This window comes from Octopus bimaculoides, chromosome 14 (genome assembly GCF_046866305.1).
Source record: "Octopus bimaculoides isolate indiv1 chromosome 14, ASM4686630v1, whole genome shotgun sequence".
NCBI classification, from domain to species: Eukaryota; Metazoa; Mollusca; class Cephalopoda; order Octopoda; family Octopodidae; genus Octopus; species Octopus bimaculoides.
This window is the reverse complement of record NC_142941.1, coordinates 15,256,556-15,282,143: the sequence shown is the minus strand read 5'-3', so window position 1 is coordinate 15,282,143 and position 25,588 is coordinate 15,256,556. Positions and strand designations below refer to the sequence as shown.

At 34.5% G+C, this 25,588-nt stretch overlaps 1 protein-coding gene across 7 annotated transcripts in view; it reads left to right on the top strand.

Moving 5' to 3' along the window:
* Window positions 1-25,588, top strand: part of LOC106875029 (jumonji domain-containing protein 1C) — a 354,655-nt gene that overhangs the window by 265,795 nt on the left and 63,272 nt on the right. For all 7 annotated transcript variants that reach the window (XM_089362407.1, XM_089362406.1, XM_089362405.1 and 4 more), the window contains one exon: window positions 13,184-13,328. In XM_089362407.1, the coding sequence (XP_089218533.1) occupies window positions 13,184-13,328 (145 nt within the window). The remainder of the gene's footprint in view (window positions 1-13,183; window positions 13,329-25,588) is intronic.

The window sequence follows — 25,588 nt, the reverse complement described above, 5'->3', positions numbered from 1 at the left end:
TATTGCTGCTGTTACTATTAATGCTGCACAGGCATTAGACTAACATAACATTGCCTTCTCAAACTAAAAGTCTTTTTGTTATTACACATCAATAGATTCTAAAATCTTTCACCCAGTAAAATTATGTGTTCATTAGGTTATTTTCATAAATGATGATAATAATAATAATAATAATAATAATAAGCTTTCTTTTACCCTAATTTTAGCCAAACAGCATTGTAAAGGAAGGAGACCTTTTTTCTTTTCTTTTTTACGTGTGAATTTAATACTAAATGCATCATGTTCTTTGTGTGTTGGTGCAATTAGAATCTCGGTAATGTGAAAGTTATATCAAGTTTCTATTTGTTTCTTTATTTCTCGTCAACTGAAGAAAGCTGCTTTCTTCGTTCGTATTTCTGCTCATTAACAATTTTGAATTTTCCCATCTTCACCTAATACCCTAAATTCCTCACCACCATATTTCCACATATTAATTTCAAGCCATTACTTCTTTATTCTGTTCGTTCGGCAATGCAATCTAATTGATTGAACTCTGCTATGAGAGCAGAATACATTGTGATGGCATGAAAAGTCAAATGATGGGAACAGAACCCGAATAAAGACTTAGCTGGACTTCAAATTCCTCCTCAACATGTATAATTAGCTCGATTCTGCTTCTAACATTTACATGATTGGCTTAACAGTACCACACCTAACTTATTCATTATCCAACAGACTAACTTCTAGGTCAACAGAACTGATGCTTAATTGCTTGTTTTAGCCAACTATTTTCTCTTCCACTCCCACTTCTGAAGCTCCCCTGCACAGTAGGAATATGGCATTAGCCAACATTTGTCCTTGGCGGAGTTCCAAGCTCCATGGTGTCTGTCTTGAATCATTATGGTAACTAACTTAAATGTTATCCACCTTTATCACTTTGTCTCTTTTTTTTTTGTCTTCTTCCTTTCTTGCTTTCTTTCTTTCTTTTTGCTTTCTAATTCCTCTCCCTTTGTGATAGAACTGAGTTGGATGCTACACAGACACATGTTCTCTGCATCTTTTTACTCCCTCCTCTATATACATGTGTGTGTGTGTGTATATGTGTATATATATATATATATATATATATATATATATATATATATATATATATAATCTCAATTTTCCATATATTATGATACACATTTGATAATAGCTGATATAAAAGCAGGGTTCATGCAGCTTGTTATCAACCATTCCTTTTTTTTTTTTGTTTCCTTCTCGCCCCCTTTGCCCCATCTTCCCTTTCTTCTTTGAACCTGATCTTACTCCTAAGAGAAATATGGCACCCCCTTTCTCCTCGGCCTAAATAACAATAACAGAAACGACATAAATAATATTTTCCAAAATGGTTTCAATAGTGTGAGATTTCATTTATGATTGTAAATTATTTACTACACTCTCTACTAATGTACCTTCTACTCATCATATTGCAAATCAGCGTTACATTTATAATTTGTTTTATTTTTCATTTGGATGTAAATTATTTTTCATGTTACATGTCCTGTCCATATGGTAGTGCAGTTGTGTTTTTTGTATATATTCAGTTTTGATTTTGAAGAGCATTTTCTTCTTCTTTTTTTTATAGCTCCCTTTCACAGTCAGTTAGTGTTTATCTGCATATCGGCTAGAATCTTTTGCAGTATTCATTTTCACTTCACTGTTCTCTAAGTTCAAATCCCACAGGGATCAGCTTTGCTTTTCGTTCTTTCAAGGTCAATAAAATACTAATCAAATACTGGAAGTCTATTCTTTGTCTGTCTGTTTGTTTCTCTCTCACCCTCTCTCTGTCTCTCCCTCACCCCCCTCTCTCTTTCACTCACTCTCTCTCTCTCTTTCTTCTCTCTCTCTCTCTCTCTCTCTCTCTCTCTCTCTCTCTCTCTCTCTCTCTCTCTCTCTCTCTCTCTCTCTCTCTCTCTCTCGTTAATGTAACATATAATTATGCACCAGAAACCTACCTCTATTGGACGAGAGTCTGACAGAATCTATAGAAGCAGGTGCCAATGAGCCAAGCAACAGTTCTAGTCAGTCTTTTCTTATAGGTGCAAATTCCCTATGTTTATTACCTGTATTTCATTGCTTCAAAGACACAAGTCTTAGATATAATTATAATCTATATTTCATCATGATTGAAGCTTCTCCCACTCAACTCATACTCTAAAGCTCACTATACTACCATTTTTATGACTCCAACTGTTCTTTTTTCTAGTTACCTTAAATTATCTCATTTAGTATCTGTTAAAAAAGTAATAAAAATCAATATTTTAATGACAGCACATTCATAAATTGAAAGAGCTATTAATCTTATTAACTTTGCTCGATCTCATTGTATGTTTCTTCCATTCAAAGACCTTTGGATGGTGTAACAAGCTATTTTGTTCTTATTTCTGTCACTGGGCTGTGGCCATACTGGGGCACCACATTGAAGTGTTTATTTAATCCAGTGGTTCTCAACCATTTTTTGCCTATGGACCCCTATGATTTCTAGTTTACTCCACTGGATCCCGTAGCCATTTGATGTTTTAAAAAATCCCATTATATTTTTATAATTAAATATTAGGAATTGTATATAAGAAAAAATTGATAAAATGTTTTCTGCACTGTAGAAGTATAACCTATTTATAACACATAATTTTTAACAACAAAATCTTATATAGACTCCCAAGGGCCATACAGACCCCAGTTGAAAACCACTGGTTTAGTCAAACAAATCAACCCTAGTACAATATCTTTTTCACACCTAGTACTTACTCCATCAGTCTCTTTTCCCAAATCATTAAATTACAAGGATGTAAACAAACCAACACCGTTTTGTCAAGCCAGTAGCAAGGGAGACAAAGGCATACACACACACAACAGGCTTCTTTCAGTTTCTATCTGCCAGATTTACTAACAAGGCCTGAGTCAGCCTGATGCTATAGTAGAAGACATTTGCAGAAGGTGATGCACAGCATGACTAAACTCAAGACTGTATGGATAGGAAACAAGCTTCTCAACCACACAGCTATGCTTGAATAAATTTTCAATATAATTCTGCTTTTGTTTCTATATTTTGAAGCTTAAAATACTCATTTCTAAAATAGTATTGCATTGAGTTGTCAGAGAATTGATTACATATGTGATCCAGTTTCAATTACTATTTGAAACTGCCACATTGTCTTGATGAAGTAGCAGAAACTGTAAAGTATTGCATCAACTCTTAAAGGATAAAGTTTACTTTCATAAGATTTAGAGATCAATGAGATTACTACAACACTTGGGTTGGGACCGATTTAGTTGTTTATAATTTTTGTCAACAAGTCTGTAACTAATGAGTGAATGGTCACTAACAAACAAACAAATGTTGAAGTGTGTTAGATGAATGCAGGAAGAGTATTCAATACCTGTTGTAGAGTATATCACTTATATAAACTGAATGTTTACCTCATGGTTCAAGACATGCATTCAGTTTAAATATACTCTGTACACACGCACACACACACACACACACACACACACACACACACACACACACACACACACACACACACATATGTATATCTGTGTTTGTATATGTGGTTGTATAAAATAGTCCTAAGATCAAGAGGTATGAGATGTGAATACAGATTTATTATTACTGTATGATTACAGCTGTTTTGTTGTCTTTTCCATGGAATATTTTTTATTTCAGCATTCCAAATTATATACTTACATTTAACATCAATGGTGTTATATTTATACTGAAATATATATTGAAGAAGATAAATATTTTCATTTGAATATATACGTTTTTGCGTCGTAACTCCTTTATTATTATTTATATATATATATGTATATATATAGCCCCAGCATTATATGATACAATTGTATATTCACATGGAGACCAGAACATCACAGAGACATCTTGGATTTCTCTCTCTCCTTTCTATGTGCTTGCACACACAAACACACGAGTAAATGTTTATATCTATAAACAATTATAAATTTTTTATAGTTTATTATTTTTGTTTCATTAGTCAATTGGCTCTTCAGTTTCCTAATGAAATACCAGAATATTTCAAGTGAGTTTATTAATAATACAGAACTATCTCAAAAATCCTATTTATGTTAACCACAACCTTTATTCAACTTCTAAGAAATTTTTAACAACCATGTGAGTTTTTTTTAAAGGACCTTTGGTGCAACTGTCTCTTCAGGACAAAATTGTTTTCCTTAATCCATTACCAGTTAAGTCTACTAGGCAGCTGGTGACACACATTTAACATTAAGAAGTACAAAACTAATCTGCTTTACTAATTTTTTTGTCTTTTTTTTTTGCATTAGCTTTTCTTTCTTATTTTGTTAGATTTTTTTTTTTAAAGCTGCAATGAAAAACAAAAGCAATAGAAATATTTCATGAGGCTAATTGTATTTTCTATATTTTTAAGCTTTAGGTTTAAGTAGGATGGCAAAGATTACTCATAGTATTAACCTGACCTTCTGTGTTGTTGTTTACAAAATGTTTCAAATACTACATTTTTTTTTTTTTTTTTTTTTTTTTTTTTTTTTTTTGTTCAGATTCACTTGCTATATAAAACAAAATAATAATGAAATGGGGGGAAAATAAAATAATAAAAAAAAATTGGGAATATAGCCTGAAGATGATAGTTTGCCTGTTGAAATATGTGTATGAACACAAACTAATGTAGAAGATGAAAGCTGTGACTGGTTGATTAGCGAAGATTGTGATCTAATGGTTAAAGTTCTGCCAATTCAGATCTCATCATTGCTATTGTTTACTGTTTCATTGCTTGTAACATTATCCCAATTGTATTTTTGCAATGAAAGAAGAAAAGCGAGTGAGTTTTGAACTTGTTACTTAAAGCAAATTTCAAATGTATGGCTTTTGAATCAGAGGTTCAGAACTTTCACACACTGATCTCAGTGTCGTTTTCTGCAAACTTTTGTATAGTTAGAATGCTGAACTTTTTGATACATGATATTACTTTGTAAAACGACCGATTCATACCAACTGAGCCAACAAATTGCATAAACTTGGTTGCTTGACCTGTGAATAATAGCAGCAAAATTCCCTTTAAATCCCATTATATTCTCTGGTGGAGGTAGTACTCAATGTACAGAAAGACAGGATGTACATTAATAGAACAACTTTGATCAGGGTTCCGTTCTCTCAGGGATTAGTTAAACAACCATTTTGCTTTTTGAAAACCAAGAAAAACATTTGGGAAATGTTGGAGGAAGGAGGTTGGGGGTGGGGGGGTTAATGTCTGCACTTAGTAAAAATTCCCTAACTCTGTTGTACGTGTCAATCAACTGTCTCCTGTATAAACGGCAGTCTTTGTTGGTGAGCTTTATTGTCAACTGTGCAGGTCACCTATAGAAAGCCTAGTTCTGTTCTCACAGGTTGTTCACGAAACTTTGTTTGCTTCTTATATTTTGTTTTGAACCAAGACAAAGACTGATGTTGGCACAATCTAGTTTCGACTTTTTCAACAAAATGACAAAACTCACGACCACCTATTCTATCAATTTCTAAGCACCTAAGCCTTTTTGTTGACATTGTTCTCCATTATGCCCTTAATCCAATGGCCTGCAGTGTGATTGCTACCACATTTGTCCTGGAGCCATTCACAATTTTGCAAATGTGTCATCAAGTGTTTTTTCACTTTTTTTTTTTTTTTTTGGTATGTCTTTTTTTTCATGACTGTACAATGAAATATTCTAATTTACGAAATGATTCAAAGTAGTTTACTTTCTTGCCCTAACACAACCCAAAATTTGCATTCAATATTCAATAACTCATGTCAGTTATTATATGACTAATATATAAAACAAGAAAAAAATTCTTCTTTGGTGCAATTTGTAAGATTTTCTTAGTGTCTGGCATCAATCAAGTATACATTTTCCAGGTTATCAAGTAAATCAAATTCAAGCTAAAAGTTATATTATCTTTGATACCTAGCATGAAATACTTTATATAGTTGATTACAAAATGATGTTCTTGGTTATATCATTTAAAGTTAATATGATTGTTTAAACCTAAAGTTGGCACTGATTATGCAAGTTTCTGATGAGAAGTGTTCCATCTTTGAGCATCCTTTCTTTCTAGAATTATTTGAGACTGTATTTTTTTCATGTGCTTTCAAATGATATGGTGAGGGTGGGGACAGGGGTTAAGGGAGATTTTACTACTATTTCTTGCCAACTGAACAAATATCTAGAGACTCTTTTGTTAATGAAGTCAAGCTTCAAAATCATTACCACGAAGAGCAAAATGCTTAGTGGTATTTCATCTATCTTTGGTGTTTAAATTCCACTGAGGTCTTCTATCCTTTCAGGGTTAATAGAATAAGTACCAATTAGGTACTGGGGTTGATGTAATCGACTTACCCTCTCCCCCAATATTTCTGGCCAAAATTTTAAATCATTTTTTCCCCCCCACCCTCGTTGTGTTATTAACTAACCTCTTTTGAATGAAGTACAGTAGTACCTTGGTTTTTGAACACCTCTGATCTGATCACGAATAAATTGTGTTTTATATATATATATATATATATATATATATATATATATATATATATAAATCATGATTTATTTGTGATCAGAGTTGTTCGAAAACCAAGGTTTCTACTGTATATATTGAATATTTTATTTATGTAGTTCTCTGAAATGTTAGTCAAAAATTGTAAAGAAAAAGTGAAGAAGATAACTATTAAACTGATATTATCAAATATGCATATCTGAATATATATATATATATATATATATATATATATATATATATATATATATATATATATATATATATATATATTTGTGTATTAAGGCTACCGTTGATTCCATGTTAAGAAAAATATCTTAACAATTTTTCAAGCTGATCACATGAAGGAATGATGTTTGTCTCCATTTTGGATGAAGAAAAAAAAAAATTGAAGATATTTTTCTTAGCATGAAATCAATGGTAGCTTTAACACTCAAAGAACTTCTACCCATCAATGCAGTGTTGAACATTTATTCTCATTGTTTGAAATTTATGTATAGGCGTAGGAGTGGCTGTGTGGTAAGTAGCTTGCGTACCAACCACATGGTCCCGGGTTCAGTCCCACTGCGTGGCATCTTGGGCAAGTGTCTTCTACTATAGCCTCAGGCAGACCAAAGCCTTGTGAGTGGATTTGGTAGACGGAAATTGAAAGAAGCCTGTCGTATATATGTATGTATGTGTGTATGTGTTTGTATGTCTGTGTTTGTCCCCCCCCCCCCCAACATCGCTTGACAACCAATGCTGGTGTGTTTATGTCCCCGTAACTTAGCGGTTCGACAAAAGAAACCGATAGAATAAGTACTAGGCTTCCAAAGAATAAGTCCCTGGGGTCGATTTGCTCGACTAAAGGCGGTGCTCTAGCATGGCCACAGTCAAAAGACTGAAACAAGTAAAAGAGTAAAAAGAGAGTAAAGAGTATTCACACACACACACGCATTAAATGTTCTTATTAAATAAATATCAAGCTTTTGTTATTGGTTTAATTTATTTTCTATGGCAAATATATTTTAGGTAGTTTAATGAACTGTCAGTAATTAAGCTGGGTTGCAGACACCTAGCTAAAGTTCACCCCTTTCATTATCATACTGCCTTTGTTTCAATTAATTTTGGAAATAATGAAGAATTTAGTAAAATAACTTTGTCATTATTAAGCTGGTGCTTGGAGCAGAAATTAACAGGAAATTTTGATGGAAGGTTTTAACCCTTTTGTTACCATATTTCTTTCAAAATACATTGCCTTTGCTTCAACTCATCATCATCATCATTTAACGTCCGCTTTCCATGCTAGCATGGGTTGGACAATTTGACTGAGGACTGGTGAAACCAGATGGCTACACCAGGCTCCAATCTGATTTGGTAGAGTTTCTACAGCTGGATGCCCTTCCTAACGCCAACCACTCTGAGAGTGTAGTGGGTGCTTTTACGTGCCACCGGCACGAAGGCCAGTCAGGCGGTACTGGCAACGGCCACGCTCAAAATGGTGTATTTTATGTGCCACCTGCACAAGAGCCAGCCCAGGGGCACTGGCAACGATCTCGCTCGAAAGTCCTTCCAAGTGTTGATACAATTTCAGTGTTTACCTTTTCAACACAATCCAAATGAAAAATTAAGTTGAACCTGTTAGTATTTACAGCCAGAATATACAATTGCAAAGTCGATATTTTTATAGCATCTCCTAATCTACGCTTTACCATCTGCACCATAAACACTTCAGTTAATATGTTCACACTGCATTAAAAAAAAAAAAAGTATCAAGTCTTGTTACTCAATTGTTATGATCACTTCTAGCTAAAAATAGATGATAGTGTTATATAGTCGTTCTAGTTGAGTGATCATCTGTGACCAGTTTTAAGAAAGTCCACCTGCACTAGCAAGTTGTGTGAATGTGCAGAATCATTCACTGCGTGCTTGAGTGGAAGAAAACTGCTATGCAATCGCAGTAAGTGGGGTGGGTTTTATCCGATTGTTTTGTTACTGTCATGAGGTAAACAATTCATGAAAAGGAGAATTTAGGTGTAACAGTAAATAGTTCAACAAGAAGCGTTTATATGACAGAGAAATAACAACACATAACTAACCATAAGTTAAAGATAATGCATATCAAAAACAAAAATATCACTTTAACTGTTTTATAGTAAAATGGTGTGGAGGCACAATGGCCCAGTGGTTAGGGCAGCGGACTCGCGGTCACAGGATTGCAGTTTTGATTCCCAGACTGGGCGTTGGGAGTGTTTATTGAGCGGAAACATCTAAAGCTCCACGAGGCTCCGGCAGGGGATGGTGGCGAACCCTGCTGTACTCTTCCACCACAACTTTCTCTCACTCTTACTTCCTGTTTCTGTTGTGCCTGTAATTCAAAGGGTCAGCCTTGTCACACTGTGTCACGCTGAATATCCCCCGAGAACTACGTTAAGGGTACACGTGTCTGTGGAGTGCTCAGCCACTTGCACGTTAATTTCACGAGCAGGCTGTTCCGTTGATCGGATCAACTGGAACCCTCGACGTCGTAAGCGACTGAGTGCCTCCAGTGAAATGATACTTTGGTCAAACTGTAGTCCTTCTCGCCTTCTCAGTTGGCCACCCAATCACATAACTTGTTCTCTCCCTCTCTCTGCATGTGTGTGTGTGTAAAGAAAGTATGGAGAGAAGTTTTATAATTTTATTCTAATACTGTGTAACATCTGTATCTTCATATTTCTCTGGAATATAAGGTCTTCATACTCTAGCTCCTTGGAATCCCTTAACTGTTGATTTGATCCTGTTTACTCAGCATTTACCACCAAAGCAGGGGCTTCTCAAAGCAGGAGAGGTACCATTGCAGCTATCCTCACTCCAACTCATTCTCATTTGAGGGACAAACATCCAATATTTTCTCAACCAAATGTTCATCTGGAGAAACAAACTTCATTTGAAATGGAATTTCTCTAAAGTGTCAGCTTGTTATTTATCATTAACACTTTAGTATTCAAACTGGCCATATCCAACCAAAATATCCTACCTGTTTTATGTTCGAACTGGCCATATCTGACCTCTGCCATCTACCTTATAATGTCATTCTAAAAATAAACAATCACATTCATCAAAATCTCAAAGCTACGAGATAATGCATAATTAATTCAAAACAATATGAATAAATAAGCATTACATTTGACAGGGTAGTCTGAATGTTAAAGGGTTAAAGATACGTTTTTCTGAATTAATAGTCATGATGGCATCTTTCAGGTGATCTAATATGATCTTCATCTTCAGGTTCAATTCCTGTTTGGTAGTTGCACTCAAACATTTATCACCCTGAGTGACTATCTTATTTTTTATATCGTCTTCACTTCTTTCTTTCGGTTTTTTTTAAATCTTCTTTTGCAAATTGAAAAGTGGCACTTGTGGATTTGTTTTTATATCATGGCCATATTAACAGACAAACAGGCATGTTAATAGTAGTAATATCTTCGGAATTATCATTTGTTTGAATTTGGTGGTACACACGTCTGAGATGGAATTTCGTAAAAATAGATGCAATAAACACTCCACCCTAGCTAATGAGTGAAAGGTGGATTCTGTATTAGTGATGAGATAAGAGTCCAAACAAATCTGATAAAACCTGCCTTTTAGTCACCACAAAAACACAAATCTCTAGTTTGTGTACGCCCATTTCTTAACACCAGATGGAATTTTGTCTAATATGCCCAGCCTTAGAGAATTTAATCATATCAGTGTCTTCATTGTCAAGCATAATAGAGTTTATATCATGGGTTATCAAAGTTTAATACATCAGTTCCAAGAACATCATACCAGTAGTGGTCTGGGACTGTGATCAGTCCCAGACCACTACTGGTATGATTTCAAATTGAATGTCTGTTTGTAGAGTACCTTCAAAGAGGCCAAATGTTTGTAACTGTTGTTCCTTCTAACTTGGAAGTTGTAGTTGGCTTTTGAAAAGTTTTGTTTAACCAATAAATACATAAGATGTTGTTTGAAATTAATGCAAAATTAATGTTATTCAATTTAACGTGGACCAAGATGGTCCTTGTCTTTCATTGTAGAGTACTTATACTTATTTTAGTGTCAGACCATTCACCGATTTGTTCTGCATTTTGAAAAGTTTTTCATTATGATTACAAGGTGTACATTGGCAATTTTAGGCTCTATTTCACATAAATCTCTTATTGTATGAAGTACACATATAAATCAAGTGATATGTTCAAGTTGCGGTTGTCCTGACGTCTTTGATCTTTGAGATGCTTTACATTAATGAGTATCATTTCTTTAATTCAATATTTTAGTCACATAACCTAGCTTAGTGTGTATATATATATATATATAAATCATCATAATTTCACCGTCCACTTTTTCAAGTCCATATGGGTTCACTGAGGTAAATTTCTATGTCCAGATGCTTTTCATGTTGCCAACTCTCACCTCTTTTTAAGTAAGTCAATATTTTTCCAGGGCCAGGCATGTATACATAGAAGATTGAAAACAGGAAGCACCACTTGTATGATGGTGACACTCGTTTACTGCTACTATCTGATATGAAGACAAGGAGTTATGTCATTATGCTTAAGACTGCTTGTGTAGAAGCACAAGCATTCTAAAGGGAAGAATTTCCTTTATACACAGAGAAGCATATGTGATAAACTAGCAGATAAACATTCTTCTGAGCAGCCAAAATTAGTTAGGAAAATCGATAGTAATTTTATCTCAATGTATGATTGCTCATGTGTATATATGCATGTGAGTGTGTGTGTGTGTCTTGAGATCAGCTGTCACCACTTCATGCCATGTAGTCCTAGTTCTTCCTCCTCTTCAAACTCTCATCTACATATTGTGATTGGCACTTCTTTATACAGCTGTCCTCATCCATACACATTACATGTACAGACCAGTGCGGTCTTCTTTCTTGCTCATTACATTTCATTGCTTTGGTGCCTAGTTTTTCTCTCGGCATATTTGTACTATGTTGTTCCTGCACATTTACTGCTCATCCAATGGAGCATGCTTGCTTCATTTCTTTCTAGTCTTCTCAAAGTCCTCTGAATTTAAGCACCAAACCATACTACCATGCTGCATTGCAGTTCTAACACAAGCATCACACAATCTTCCTTGAACTTTTTCCAGCATGTTGTTAACTTTTCTACTTACTAAACTATCAGAACAACCACATCTCCTGCTAATTATGTCTTCAAGATAACAAAAGCTATCAACTCCTTCCAGTGAGCCATTCATGGGTTTTTAGCGAAAATTTCGAATTATCTTTCGTAGTAAATGTTGTCCTGATGAGATGTTTCTTGAGGTTCTTAGGCTATAAATGGTTGGTTTTTTTGAGGATTAACTCTTTCATCTTTGTCCTTTTGTGAAAGTATTGAGAGGCATGCTTTAAAGAAGGTGAATATATTTGACACTTATGGATCATGGATATTGACAAATGGAATTACATTCTCTTCTATTTTTTGCGTAGATGTCATAAGTCGAGATATATCCAGTTTCATTGCTTTATTTTGACGTTGCTTATTGGTCTTAAAGGATATTTTTGTTGTTTTAGAAAACTTCTTAGTTCATCTAAGCTTATTTGCTTACTATTGTGCATATTTGTCTTGCCATTCAGTATGGGATGTTTCATTTGATAGATGATATGAGGAAAAATTTAATTATTGGCATGTATCTGTCTTTTTGAAAAATATGTCTCTTGTAATTTTGGTATTGCATAATGTTACAAGGATGTCCAGAAACAGTAGTTCTTTTTCGCTATTTTCTGTTGTGAATCTAAGGGGTGGGTGCAGGTTACTTAGAATGGTATAGAGTGTATGTAATTCATCTTTTGATCTCTGCCAAGAAAATAAAGCAATCATCAAGGAAACATTTCCACTTTTCAATTATATATTCCTTAAAATTTTTGGTTGAATTTAGTTTATATTTCTTGATATCAAGATATTGATTTCTCAAACATTCCCAACTTTAGTTAAGTAATGTACAAGAAATTACAACAGATGCTAATATATTTCTATGGTACAATTTCTGATTTAAACAACGAATTAATTTTAAAAAAAAAATTCATTTTAAATTATATGATTTGTACTTTATGATGAAAGTAAACAAACAAAGTTTGTTCTTTTTTTTTAGAAGCGTTGAGATGTATTGTAAGAACAGAAATAAATTTATTTCTCAAACGCGTGATAATGCTAATAAAATAGCATGAACAGGATAAATTATCCATACATTGCAGAAAAATATGTTACTGGCCAGCCATGAGACTCAAACTCACATCTCTGTGATTACGCATCAAGTGTTTTACCATTGAACTAAACTGCCCAGCAACAAATTCTTCTGCAATTTTAGAACTTCTAAATTTAGCTTCATAAGACGCTAATGTTAAATTCAACTTTATGATGAAAGTAAACAAACAAAGTTTGTTCTTTTTTCGAAGCGTTGAGATGTATTGTAAGAACAGAAATAAATTTATTTCTCAAACGCGTGATAATCATTTTTCTATCTGCAGATGTTAACTAAAAGGGAAAATTATTCCAAATTCTTAGGAAAAAAAATATTCTCATCTATGGTGTCATATTTAAAGCTGCTTTGTGACTTCCTAAATGCTTGTTGGTCTATTTTTGAATTTAATTATGAAATCTTCTTGTGTTTTATTTCTAGCTTCTCAACACCAGGCCAGGAAGACAAAGCCCATTTCAGAGATGTGCTAAAAGTACCAAAGTTGTATCAGTATCGAGAAAGACCCGGCAGAGACACACTTCAAGTGGAAGTAGCAGCAGTAACAATATTGATTCAGGAGATACAGGTAGAGTACTAAAATCATGAACATTATCGTCATATCTTTCTGTTTCTAGTTATTGTTCTTGCTGTGTTTCTCGAACAAACTATAACACAGCAGTAGTAAATTATTTTCTTGGAAGCAGCAAACTTCCCATGCTGGCATGGGCTGGACAGTCTGACAGGAACTGGCCAGCTGGAGAGCTGCCCACATTCCAGTTGTCTATTTTGGCATGGTTTCTATGGTTGAATGCCTTTCCTAATGCCAACCACTTCACAGAGTATACTGAGGGTTTTTTTTACAAGGCACTGGCATAAAGGCTTTTACAAGTGGCACTGGCACAGAAGCTTTTCTGTGGTACTAACACAGGTGTTTTTTAAACAGGCTGGCTGTGTAGGATATCTTATGATATCGTTTGTCTTCATTTGACCATCCACTCTGTTCTTGCATAGATGTTGTCATTGGATCCAGTTGGTAGATTTATACACTGTATAATAATTGACAGATGCTGTACTAGTTATTGTATACAGCAGGGGTTTCCAAACTTTTTGACTTGCAGACCCCTTTATATTTCAGGCTTTACCTTAGGGACCCCCTTATAAATGCTTATGAAATTTATACATAAATATTTGCTTAAAATAACATATATTTTTTACATTTATTTATTTAACAGTATTTAACAAATAGGTTTATTGTCAATTAAAAGATTTCGATTAAAAAACGTATATAAAATCAAATTGCCCATAAAAAGTATTTGCTGTCCACGGACCCCCTGTCTTGTCCTTGCGGACCACAGTTTGAAAACCCCTGGTACACAGCATGCTTAATAGTCTCATTTAGTCTCATTTTTGGTTTTTATTCCCTCGCGCTGAATTAGTCATTGATACGTTGCAGGTAATATTTAGCATTCAGTTAACAACAGGGTGCTTTGTTTGTTCCGTGAAATATTCAAATCTCCCCAAGTATTTTCCAAATGTGAGCCCCAGAAATGAACTGAGACGATTACAGTCGAATGTTAATCAGACAATGAACGACATTTTACTGCTAGACTAATGATTGTACGATGCTTGTTGCAATAAACATGTTTGATAACAGCAAACATTTAAATATCTTTTGTAATTTAATTAAGTCTTTTTGTGGTTAGTTGTAGCATGAACATGATTTCAATTACAATTTAACTTGGACCTATCCTTATTTCTTTATAAAAATAAACAGACTTGATAAGAGAAAAGAAATAAAAAGTTATTTTGAAATCACCTGATGGTGCTAAGCTATTTCTATAAATCCAGCACATTTAATTGAATACATTAAAATGAAAGAGGTTTTAAAATTAATTACTTTTGATCCAATATTAAACAAAAAGAGATTTTGTGGCGAAACTTTCTACTTTGAATAATTACATTTGATAAAATAAAAGAGTATTTTATATTTATTAAAATGTTTACTTTATGTAATCTCTGCATTTTATATAAGTTGGTGGCCTGGCATGACTGCAGTCAAATGACTGAATTGACTAAAAAGATTTATATTATTCCTACACAATTCATCTATAAAATCTTTTGATACTTTTAGACACAAATAATTTATTATCTTATGCACCCCAGTACTTAGATATTTGTGTTGGCATGATGATAATCATTTGTAGGTAAGGGTATTAGATAGGTTGAATGCCACTGGATATTCCATTTGTGTATGAAATATGAATAAACATTATGTGTAAGGACTTTCGAGCAAGATCGTTGCCAGTGCCCCTGGACTGGCTCTTGTGCGCGTGGCACATAAAATATACCATTTTGAGCGTGGCCGTTGCCAGTACCGCCTGACTGGCCTTCGTGCCGGTGGCACGTAAAAGCACCCATTACACTCTCGGAGTGGTTGGCGTTAGGAAGGGCATCCAGCTGTAGAAACTATGCCAGATCAGATTGGAACCTGGTGTAGCCATCTGGTTTCACCAGTCCTCAGTCAAATCGTCCAACCCATGCTAGCATGGAAAGTGGACATTAAACGATGATGATAATGATGATGATGATTAATTTAGGGATAGAAATATTAAAGAAAACTACTTTCGTATATACCACAAGCATAATATTTATTACATAGCACATTTCATTAAATATTAGCTTTGGTTGCTTCCATGTCTGTGGAAAGATTGCAAATTAATCATTTTTAATATAGGCAGAAGATCTCAAATTTAGTGAAAGAGGTTTTAGTTGATTAAATTGACCCTGGTACTTGACTGGGTACTTCATTATAACAACCCCAGAATGATGAAAGATAAAGTTGACAGTACTATTTAACCCCTTAGCATTCAGACTACTCTGTCAAATGCAATGCTTATATATTCACATTGTTTTGAATTAATCACACAATGTTTCATGGCTTCAAGATTTCAGTGATGTGATTGTTTAGTTTTAGAATGGCTTTGTAAGGAAGAGAGGCCAGCTCTGGTGGGTTTAAACATAAAACTAGTTGGATATTTTGGCTGGATATGGCGATTTTTAAATGCTAACAGGTTAAACTTAGAATGAAAAAAGCAAGAACAAAATACTGCAAAAGCATTTAGTCCTATGGTTAAATCGTTCAACAGCCAGTCTACTACCTTTATACCAACTTATACACAACACACAAATACACAAGACACACCTGTATGACACAATGTAGGACTTGATATTAGCCTGATGAAGTGCCACTCCAACATAATCAGTCATGCACAGTGGTATTAGAAACAGTGTGGTACCAAAACAAACAGTTGTATACACACACACACACACACACACACTATAGGCACAGATATGATTGATTAAGAAGTTTGTTTCCAAACTGCATGCTTTGGGGCTCAGTCCCACTACACAAAACCATGGGCATCACCTAATATAACCCTGGCCCAGCCAAAAGCCTTGAGTATAGCTTTAGTAGATGGAAACTGAAAGAAGCTCTATGTGTACGTGTGTGTTTGTGTTTGCACTTGAATCTGCAAAAGACATAGCCTAGGAGCAGTGCTGTTGCTGTCAATTTGTGTCTTCAATGCTGTATGGAATAAGAGACTCTTTACTTGAAAAATAGGTAAGAGTTTGTGTGGCAGAGAAGGCATCTAAGTATAAAAACAATGCCTCAGTAACACATCTGTTGTCTAACCTTTGCTAGCATTGAAAAAAAAAAAAAATGCACACACAAACAATAGTATGTTACGCAGGTGTTTTGGGATATAATTATATCAGTAATACAATGAGCCTACATGTTAGAACCTTGAGCTCTGCCACCCTACATTATCTATTTATGACAAAGGAGAAATTGGTGACACTGTATGAAATTGGACTATTATCTTTATGTCACAGCTAGCTGCAACTATCAAGAATGCATATATTTCTTACCATGTATCCAATTTGTCATAAATAGATCAGATGCTTCTATCAATTTTGCTATTTGCACACAAATTGTTTTTACAACCATATGCTTTTCCTAACATTTACTACTTAACTGTGGACTGAACATGATACCTTTATTCAACTAGTGCTTTTGTTGTAGTTTGAACTTCTTACATGTAGTAGTAGTAGTAGTAGTAGTAGCAGTAGTAGTAGCAGTAGCAGTAGTAGTAGTAGTAGTAGGAGGGGGAGTAGAACACGTTAACCATCTACATTTTCCATCTCATCAAACCAAATTTATCAAATCCTCTCTGAATGTGCTAGATGTCAATCTTATGTTTTCTTTTCATCTAAACAGTTCGCAGAATGTATTAAGAAAACAACTAACATTGGTACAAGTGTGGCAGTGTGGTTAAGAAACTTGCTTCCCAATCATGTGGGTCTTGAGTTTTGTCCCACTGTACGGCACCTTGGGCAAGTGTCTTCCAATATCAGTTCCATGTCGACCAAAACATTGTGAATGAATTTGGGAGACAGAAACTGAAAGAACTCTGTTGTATGTGTGTACATATGTTTATATATATATATATGTAGGTGTGTGCATGTGTATGCTTGTGTACCGTTCTGTGACATTGTATGATGGTAGAAAAGAAGCACATTGTATCTGGTCCAGTCCTCTAAGGAAGCGATTGCTGGTCATAGGAAATACTATCTTGCTTGGGGACAGGTGAGGGCTGAAGACAAGAAGGACTGTAGCCATAGAAAATCTTTATCAATTAATTCTGTCTGGCCCATGCAAGCATGGAACAATGTATGTTACATGATGATTTCATATATATATATATATATATATATATATATATATATAAAAGAATGAGATAGAGAGACCAATGGGATAAGTAAATTTAAATTTACTTATGCCATTGGTCTCTTTATCTCATTCTTTCTTTATATATACACACGCTAATACACAACCTGTGTTATATTCCCCATTCATGTTACAACCACATCTGGGGCAAAGCTAGTCTGTATACAGCACTTACTCGGTAGTACCTGTATCTTTAGGGTCTGGTTGACTCCATTACCCTTCATAACCTTTATATATATATATATGAAATTATAATATAAAATTTTTAGGTTTAGATTTGAGGAAATTTACCATTTGCTCGTTCATTGCACATTTGGGATGGAAAGTTGTGTGCCATCTATTACTTTTTCATCCTGTTTTGTATATTTTCATGGGTCAACTATGAAAATTAGATTTGAATGGTTTCTGTTTTTTTTGGATGTGTATTGTTAATAGTAATGACGGTGATGATAGCAATAATAATGGGACCCTGAGGAGATGGAGTATCCTATATTTTATATTTTATATGTATTAATCATTCTGGATGTTCTATCGAAATGTACATAGGTCTATTTATTTGTTATTATTATTGTTATTATTGTTATTGTTGTTGCAATAAAGTATTTTCAACGGATCAATTTTGAGCTCTATTTAAAGTTTATATATATATATATATATATATATGTATATATATGAATAATATCACTTTAACTTGGTATCTCTACCTATAAAACGCCTGTGATATCTTGGTTTTTTTAGTGTAATTTTGCTATCTCTGGTAACTATTAACATATTTACATTGTCAAAGGTTTTTTTTAAAACTAAGATAATATTAATATATATATATATATATATATATATATATATATATATATATATATATATATAGAGTTATTAATATTTCTAAGTCTCTCTAAAGGAGACTACGGCAGCGGTACTGGAAATTAATAGTTATCGCCAAGCCAACATGGCAGTCCCAAAATTAGGACGAAAGCTGCCGTGAATTAGCTCCAAGAAGCCATCGCCTCTAGCTAGCTATGTGACACACGAAACCTGTGTCCTTTATAACCTTCGAACAGGGGAGGTCAGCAGTGTCCCCCTGCTGGTTTGGCATCTGCAGACTAGACTAGTTTCAGGGTGTTGCCCCTTGTCAATGCAGAGTAGCCAAGCCTTAGCCAGGCGGCGCTGCTGACTATCTGCTCGAAGGTTATTTATCTAATTTCAGTGGAATCTATCCACTGGTTTTCAGAAATAGAGTTATTAATATTTCTAAGTCTCTCTAAAGGAGACTACGGCAGCGGTACTGGAAATTAATAGTTATCGCCAAGCCAACATGGCAGTCCCAAAATTAGGACGAAAGCTGCCGTGAATTAGCTCCAAGAAGCCATCGCCTCTAGCTAGCTATGTGACACACGAAACCTGTGTCCTTTATAACCTTCGAACAGGGGAGGTCAGCAGTGTCCCCCTGCTGGTTTGGCATCTGCAGACTAGACTAGTTTCAGGGTGTTGCCCCTTGTCAATGCAGAGTAGCCAAGCCTTAGCCAGGCGGCGCTGCTGACTATCTGCTCGAAGGTTATTTATCTAATTTCAGTGGAATCTATCCACTGGTTTTCAGAAATAGAGTTATTAATATTTCTAAGTCTCTCTAAAGGAGACTACGGCAGCGGTACTGGAAATTAATAGTTATCGCCAAGCCAACATGGCAGTCCCAAAATTAGGACGAAAGCTGCCGTGAATTAGCTCCAAGAAGCCATCGCCTCTAGCTAGCTATGTGACACACGAAACCTGTGTCCTTTATAACCTTCGAACAGGGGAGGTCAGCAGTGTCCCCCTGCTGGTTTGGCATCTGCAGACTAGACTAGTTTCAGGGTGTTGCCCCTTGTCAATGCAGAGTAGCCAAGCCTTAGCCAGGCGGCGCTGCTGACTATCTGCTCGAAGGTTATTTATCTAATTTCAGTGGAATCTATCCACTGGTTTTCAGAAATAGAGTTATTAATATTTCTAAGTCTCTCTAAAGGAGACTACGGCATATATATATATATATACATATATATATATATATATACACACACACACATATGAGAGAGGGAGAGAGCATTTCTGAGCATTATAAAAAAAAATCACATTGAATAGTTGTTATTCCTATGCTGCATAATTTAAAGCATACTTAAGCTTTGAAGTTCAGTTTAATTTCAGTCATATTGTATGGGGGATACCCAGCTTAATATACTAAATATATCTCGGATAAAATATGTGAAATGGAAGAAAAAACTTTGTTGATGAGAAAAAGTTTTAATAAAACGCATATCTGTAAGGTTTCTCCGTAAGCTAAGTTTTTTTTTTTTTTAGTTATCAGTGATCTCAATCTTCTGAAGTGATATCAGAGTGTTGTTGGTATCATATTAATTGTAAGCCAAGTACTGTTGAACATAACATGGTTTTTTTTTTTTTTTTAAAGCACTTTTACATTTTATTTCACTTTTTCTGTTTTGTTCCAAAAACCAAAAAGTTAGCTAAGAACTGTTTAGTTTGTGGATCCTACAGACATCATGCATACCATGAAGAATATCAGCATCATGACTTTTAAGCATATCTCAATCAACTTTTTATAGCTATTCTTTACATTGTCGAGATAGTACAATTTGATGCTGGGCAGCTGCCGAACAGAATTAAGAATAAAAGGTTTTACAGTGCACTGTAACTACCACAGGTTATGCAATCTATATTATTACTCTGTTTTCTTCAGTCTGTCTAACAGGTCATATAAATACCATTTCTACTCTCGTAATTGAATAAATATTATTTAGAAGTACATCTTGCTGTAAAAACCACTCAGTAATTCATGCAAATATATTGATTCACCAAATCCATTTCATGTAGACATGTGTAAATTTAATGTACACTGCATGGTATGTAATCTAAAATATGTTTATTCTTGTGCTACCTTCATCGCTAAGCATATATGCTCTATGAAAGCTTATAACAGCATATCAAAATTTTTTAAATGTATTCAAGAATGTTTGCATATTATTTTTATCTCTCTTTAATATCTTTTATTTAGAGATTTTTAAGTTCATCTTTTCTGTTCTCATGTAGGTGGGATGATTTTTTTTCTTCTTAAAGATTTGTATGTTTGGTTAATATTGAAACATTGTTTTTACTGATTATTAATCAGAAGTAAAGCAGAAATGGAACCTATAATTATTGGTTTCAAATTTTGACACAAGGCCAGCAATTTGTTGATTACATTGACCCCAGTACTCCACTGATCCTTTTATCAACTCCAAAAGGATAAATGGTAAAGTAGACCTAGGTGGAATTTAAATATGGATGAAATGCCGTTAAGCAAATCACTCAGCATGTTTATGATCCTGCCAGCTTACTGCATTAATAAAGCCTGTAATTATTAATTAGTAAATCAGAGACTGAGGCAAGTAGATTTATAATTAAATATTATTAGGAATTGTATGAAAAAAAAATTAAAATATTTTGTGTATTGTAGAAGTATAAATAATTTATTGCTCGTAAATTTTAACAAAATCTTATAGGATATCCCCTGGGGTCATGTAAACCCCAGTTGAGAAACTTTTAAACCCTTTTGTAACGATAGCTTGTTCGGCTGAAAGCCTTCAAGGCTGTGCTCCAGCAAGGTCTCAGTCAAATGACTAAAACAAGTAAAAGAATATTTCTGTTGAAATACATTTTCTTTGTATCAGCTATCTTTTAAAATACTTCTGAAATTTGCAAAATAACTTTGTCTTCATTAAAATAGTATTTGGAACATATATTAGTATGAAATTTTGGTGGGAGATTGTAAGTTTAGATTGCTTTAAGATAGGAAAATTGTGTCACAGAACCTTGGGCATCCTTAGGCAGATTGGTATCAAAAAGGTTAAACGAGGCAGGGTTTCTACTGATGCCAATGGTAGGGAAATGTTCAGTTATCAAAACTATAATGTGGAAAGAGTGTGATGTGAAAGGGCAATAGATTGTGAACAATATAGTAATATTATGGTTGTAAATATATGAAACAAAGGTCACAATTTATACAAAGTGTGGATATGCATTGCATTGCTTTCACGAGATATGAATGAGCTATTACTTTATCAGTAATGATTAAATGATGAAAATAATGTGTTCCTGATATAGAATTCACTATTTTCTTTTAAGTGTCACTCATCAAAGTCTTACAAACGAGTAAACAAACAAAATATTGTTTAATCTCAGTAAGTAATTAACCTACTAAAACATTATCTAAAACTTCCCTGAATACAATCTCTGCTACTTGAAATAATAAACCTACTTATGTCTTATCTCCTATGTAACATGTATCATACAGGCAACCAGATCCTCTGAAATTTTGCTAGCAGGAAGTTTGAATTTGAAACTGACTAAAGTCCAGAGAACTTCGGTTCATCAAATGCTATATATGTAAACTAAATCATCATCATCATCATCGTCATTTTTATGTCTGCTTTTTTCATGCTGGCATGGGTTGGACAGCACACTTCTTGAGGTAGTAGTAGTATTTCTGTGGTTGGATGCCCGTCTTGATGCCGACTCTTGTTTTTAAGTAAAGTATTTTATGCTACTGATCTTAGCATGGTGAATCACTAGATGGTAGGATACAAACAAAAAGTCATCACTGCTCGGGCAGAGTAAGTGCAAAGACATGCGCACATGCGTGTGTGTACAGCGAGCAGTGATTGTGTTCATGGAGGTTGTAATGTTTTATCGGTTAATTACTTACTTAGATTAAACTATACTTTGTTTACTTCTTAAGTCCTTGATGAGTGACTGACTCTAAAGGCAAATAGAGATCACACTTTATATAAATTTATATTAATTGTGACCTATGCTTCATATATTTACCTGTTCACATGAAACATTTCCTGATTATAGTTTTATAACTTAACGTCTCTCTACCATTACCCCAACAAAAGCGTTTTCTTAATTAAACACGTAGTAATGTTTAAATTAGACATAAGACGCTTTTCATTCTTTTATTGCTCTCATTTCGTGGTTGTGGTATTATTTCGGTAGAATTCCACTTACCAAATTTCTCCTACATGGTATTAGGCAGCCTGTAGCTAAAGTAGAAGACACTTATCCATGCCACCACACAGCGGAGTTGAACAGGAGACCACATGATTGCAAAGCAAACTTTTTAACAGCACAGTTATCATTGCACCTGAAGTTTTAGTTTTTCAGTTTTTTTTTCTAAGTTACAAATTGAGTGGCTTGTATTAAGATCTCTACCAGAGAATAGATGGTTAAATACTTGATTATATATATATATATTCTTTGTGGAGGCACAATGGCCTAGTGGTTAGGGCAGCGGACTCGCGGTTTCGATTCCCAGACCGGGCGTTGTGAGTGTTTATTGAGCGAAAACACCTAAAGCTCCATGAGGCTCCAGCAGGGGATGGTGGCGAACCCTGCTGTACTCTTCCACCACAACTTTCTCTCATTCTTACTTCCTGTTTCTGTTGTACCTGTAATTCAAAGGGTCAGCCTTGCCACACTGTGTCACGCTGAATATCCCCGAGAACTACGTTAAGGGTACACGTGTCTGTGGAGTGCTCAGCCACTTGCACGATAATTTCATGAGCAGGCTGTTCCGTTGATCGGATCAACTGGAATCCTCGACGTTGTAAGCGACGGAGTGCCAACAACATATATATTCTTTATAAGTGAGGACACTAAATAGAACTGGCTTGTTAATGATGGTCTTCGTTGGCATGAATCAAATGTAAAATATAAAACAGAAACAGAATAGCTGTATGTTGATGTACTAAAAAATTACTTTCTACTTCAGTTCACTGAACACCTGCATACACCTGTTTTTATTTCCATTTCTTTTGTGTTTCTTTTATGAAGCATCAAGCATTAAATTGGCTCCTCAGTCTGGTTGTGATTATTCAACCACTACCAGATATCTGAAAGTAAGAGAAATCAGATTCGTAGTAAACTGATTTCTTTTGACTAAGCAGAATGCTAATTTTTGCAGCAGAGAATATAGTCAATTTAACTAGTTTCGGCGTATGTTTTATTGATCCTGAAGGGATGAAAGGTAGTCAATGCAAATATGATGTGAACTGGGAATGTACTGAAACAAGACTAAATATTATAAGATATTTAAATTGATACCAAGGTGGTGAGCTGGCAGAATTGTTAACACCCTGGGCAAAAATGCCTTGTGGTATTTTATCGTTCTTTACGTTCAGAGTTCAAATTCCACTGAGGTTGACTTTGCCTTTCATCCTTTCAGGGTCAATAAATTTAGTACCAGTGAAACACTGGAGTCAGTGTAATTGACTCGTCCACCTCCCCTCAAATTTCAGGCCTTGTGCCTATAGTAGAAAAGATATTTAGCTTGATACTCTCACACTGTTATCAACTTCCTATTAATTACAAGCCAGTGATGCAGTCAGTCACCTTGCTTGAAAAGTAACCAGAATTTCTCTCTAGTCATGCTCTCTTGTCTTTTATATATATAAAATAAAAATAAAAGACAGTATGCATTGGAGAATGTAATCTTAAATACACTGTTTCTGAAAATAACATGGGGTGTCATAATAGGGTTACTTTTGATCTGGACTAGGTCTGACTAATGGTTAAACAACAACGGCTTATTAACCATTTGGGCCAACAAAAGAACCTTTACAACAGGGACGTGCCTACCTTGAATAAAATGGATCGATAGCAACATTTTCCTTTTATGGCAAAATATGCACCTAATTCAATAAAATTATGAAGGTTACTCTGATTACTATGCATAAAATGCAAAATATTTTGGCTTCATAAGACGCTAACGATAAATTCAACTCTACAATGAAAGTAAACAAACAAAGTTTGTCTTTAAAAGCATTGAGATGTATTGTACGATACAGAAATAGATTTATTTCTCAAACGCGTGATAATGCTATAAATAGCGTGATCAGGATAAATTATCCATTTATTGCAGAAAAATACGTTACCGGCCAGCCATGAGACTCGAACTCACATCTCTAATTACATGTCAAGTGTTTAGGTAGGCATAATTTGCCTCTGTCTTTCAATCTCAACATTTAAGCTACACATAGTATTTCTGTAGTACATGTGCTGTGTACATTCCTACAACAATGTTTTCTTTCCGTGCTATAAAGAAAGCTTTAACTCAGTAACACGGCTGTGTTTTGCTTGTCTTCTGTGTTTTTAGTACATAAATGTCACTAACTGCCTACCCTGACGGCACGTGCCTGCTTTACAAAGTCTCTTGACTTGCTAGATATTGCAACCAAATCTCTGTTTGAAAAGAGGTTAGAGTGCTGAAATATCTTTGATCAGAGAGTCAAAGTTGACCTGAAGATAAATAATAACAATACCTTACTAATCATTTCTTTAGTAATAAATTAACTATAATATATGAAGATATTACACCATTCAATTGACCAATCAATAAAGGTGAACATTAAACATACAACTGCTTGTAATATGGAAAACTTAAAATGAATTCATTGAACATAGAACAATGACTCTTGAAATCCGATATATGGATTAAAATATAACCTTTTATGTACTCATTGATATGAAGAAATGCAGACCAGTATTGGAAAAAAACATTTGACACTCAACAAATGAACCATTGGATAGTCAGGAATAAATGGGTAGAAAGGACGATGCATGCTTACATACATGTGTATGGTTGTTATATTTTAATATGTATATTAAGAAAGGCAGTAAGCTGGCAGAAAGGTTAGCATGACGGGCGAAATGCTTAACGGTATTTCATTTGTCTTTACGTTCTGAGTTCAAATTCCGCCGAGGTCGATTTTGCCTTTCATCTTTTCGAGTCAATAAGTTAAATACCAGTTGCGTACTGGAGTTGATCTAATCGACTGGCCCTCTCCCCAAAAATTTCGGGCCTTGTGCCTAGAGTACAAACGAATAAATTAACCATAAAAAATTATCTTTATCAGTTTTGGGTAATATTTGTTTTGGCTTCTTAGTCTTCAATGAAAACAAAAAGGCTTCAAATATATCTGGTTCAAATATATCCTTATCATCATGCTAGAATAATACATTTCTAACTTCTT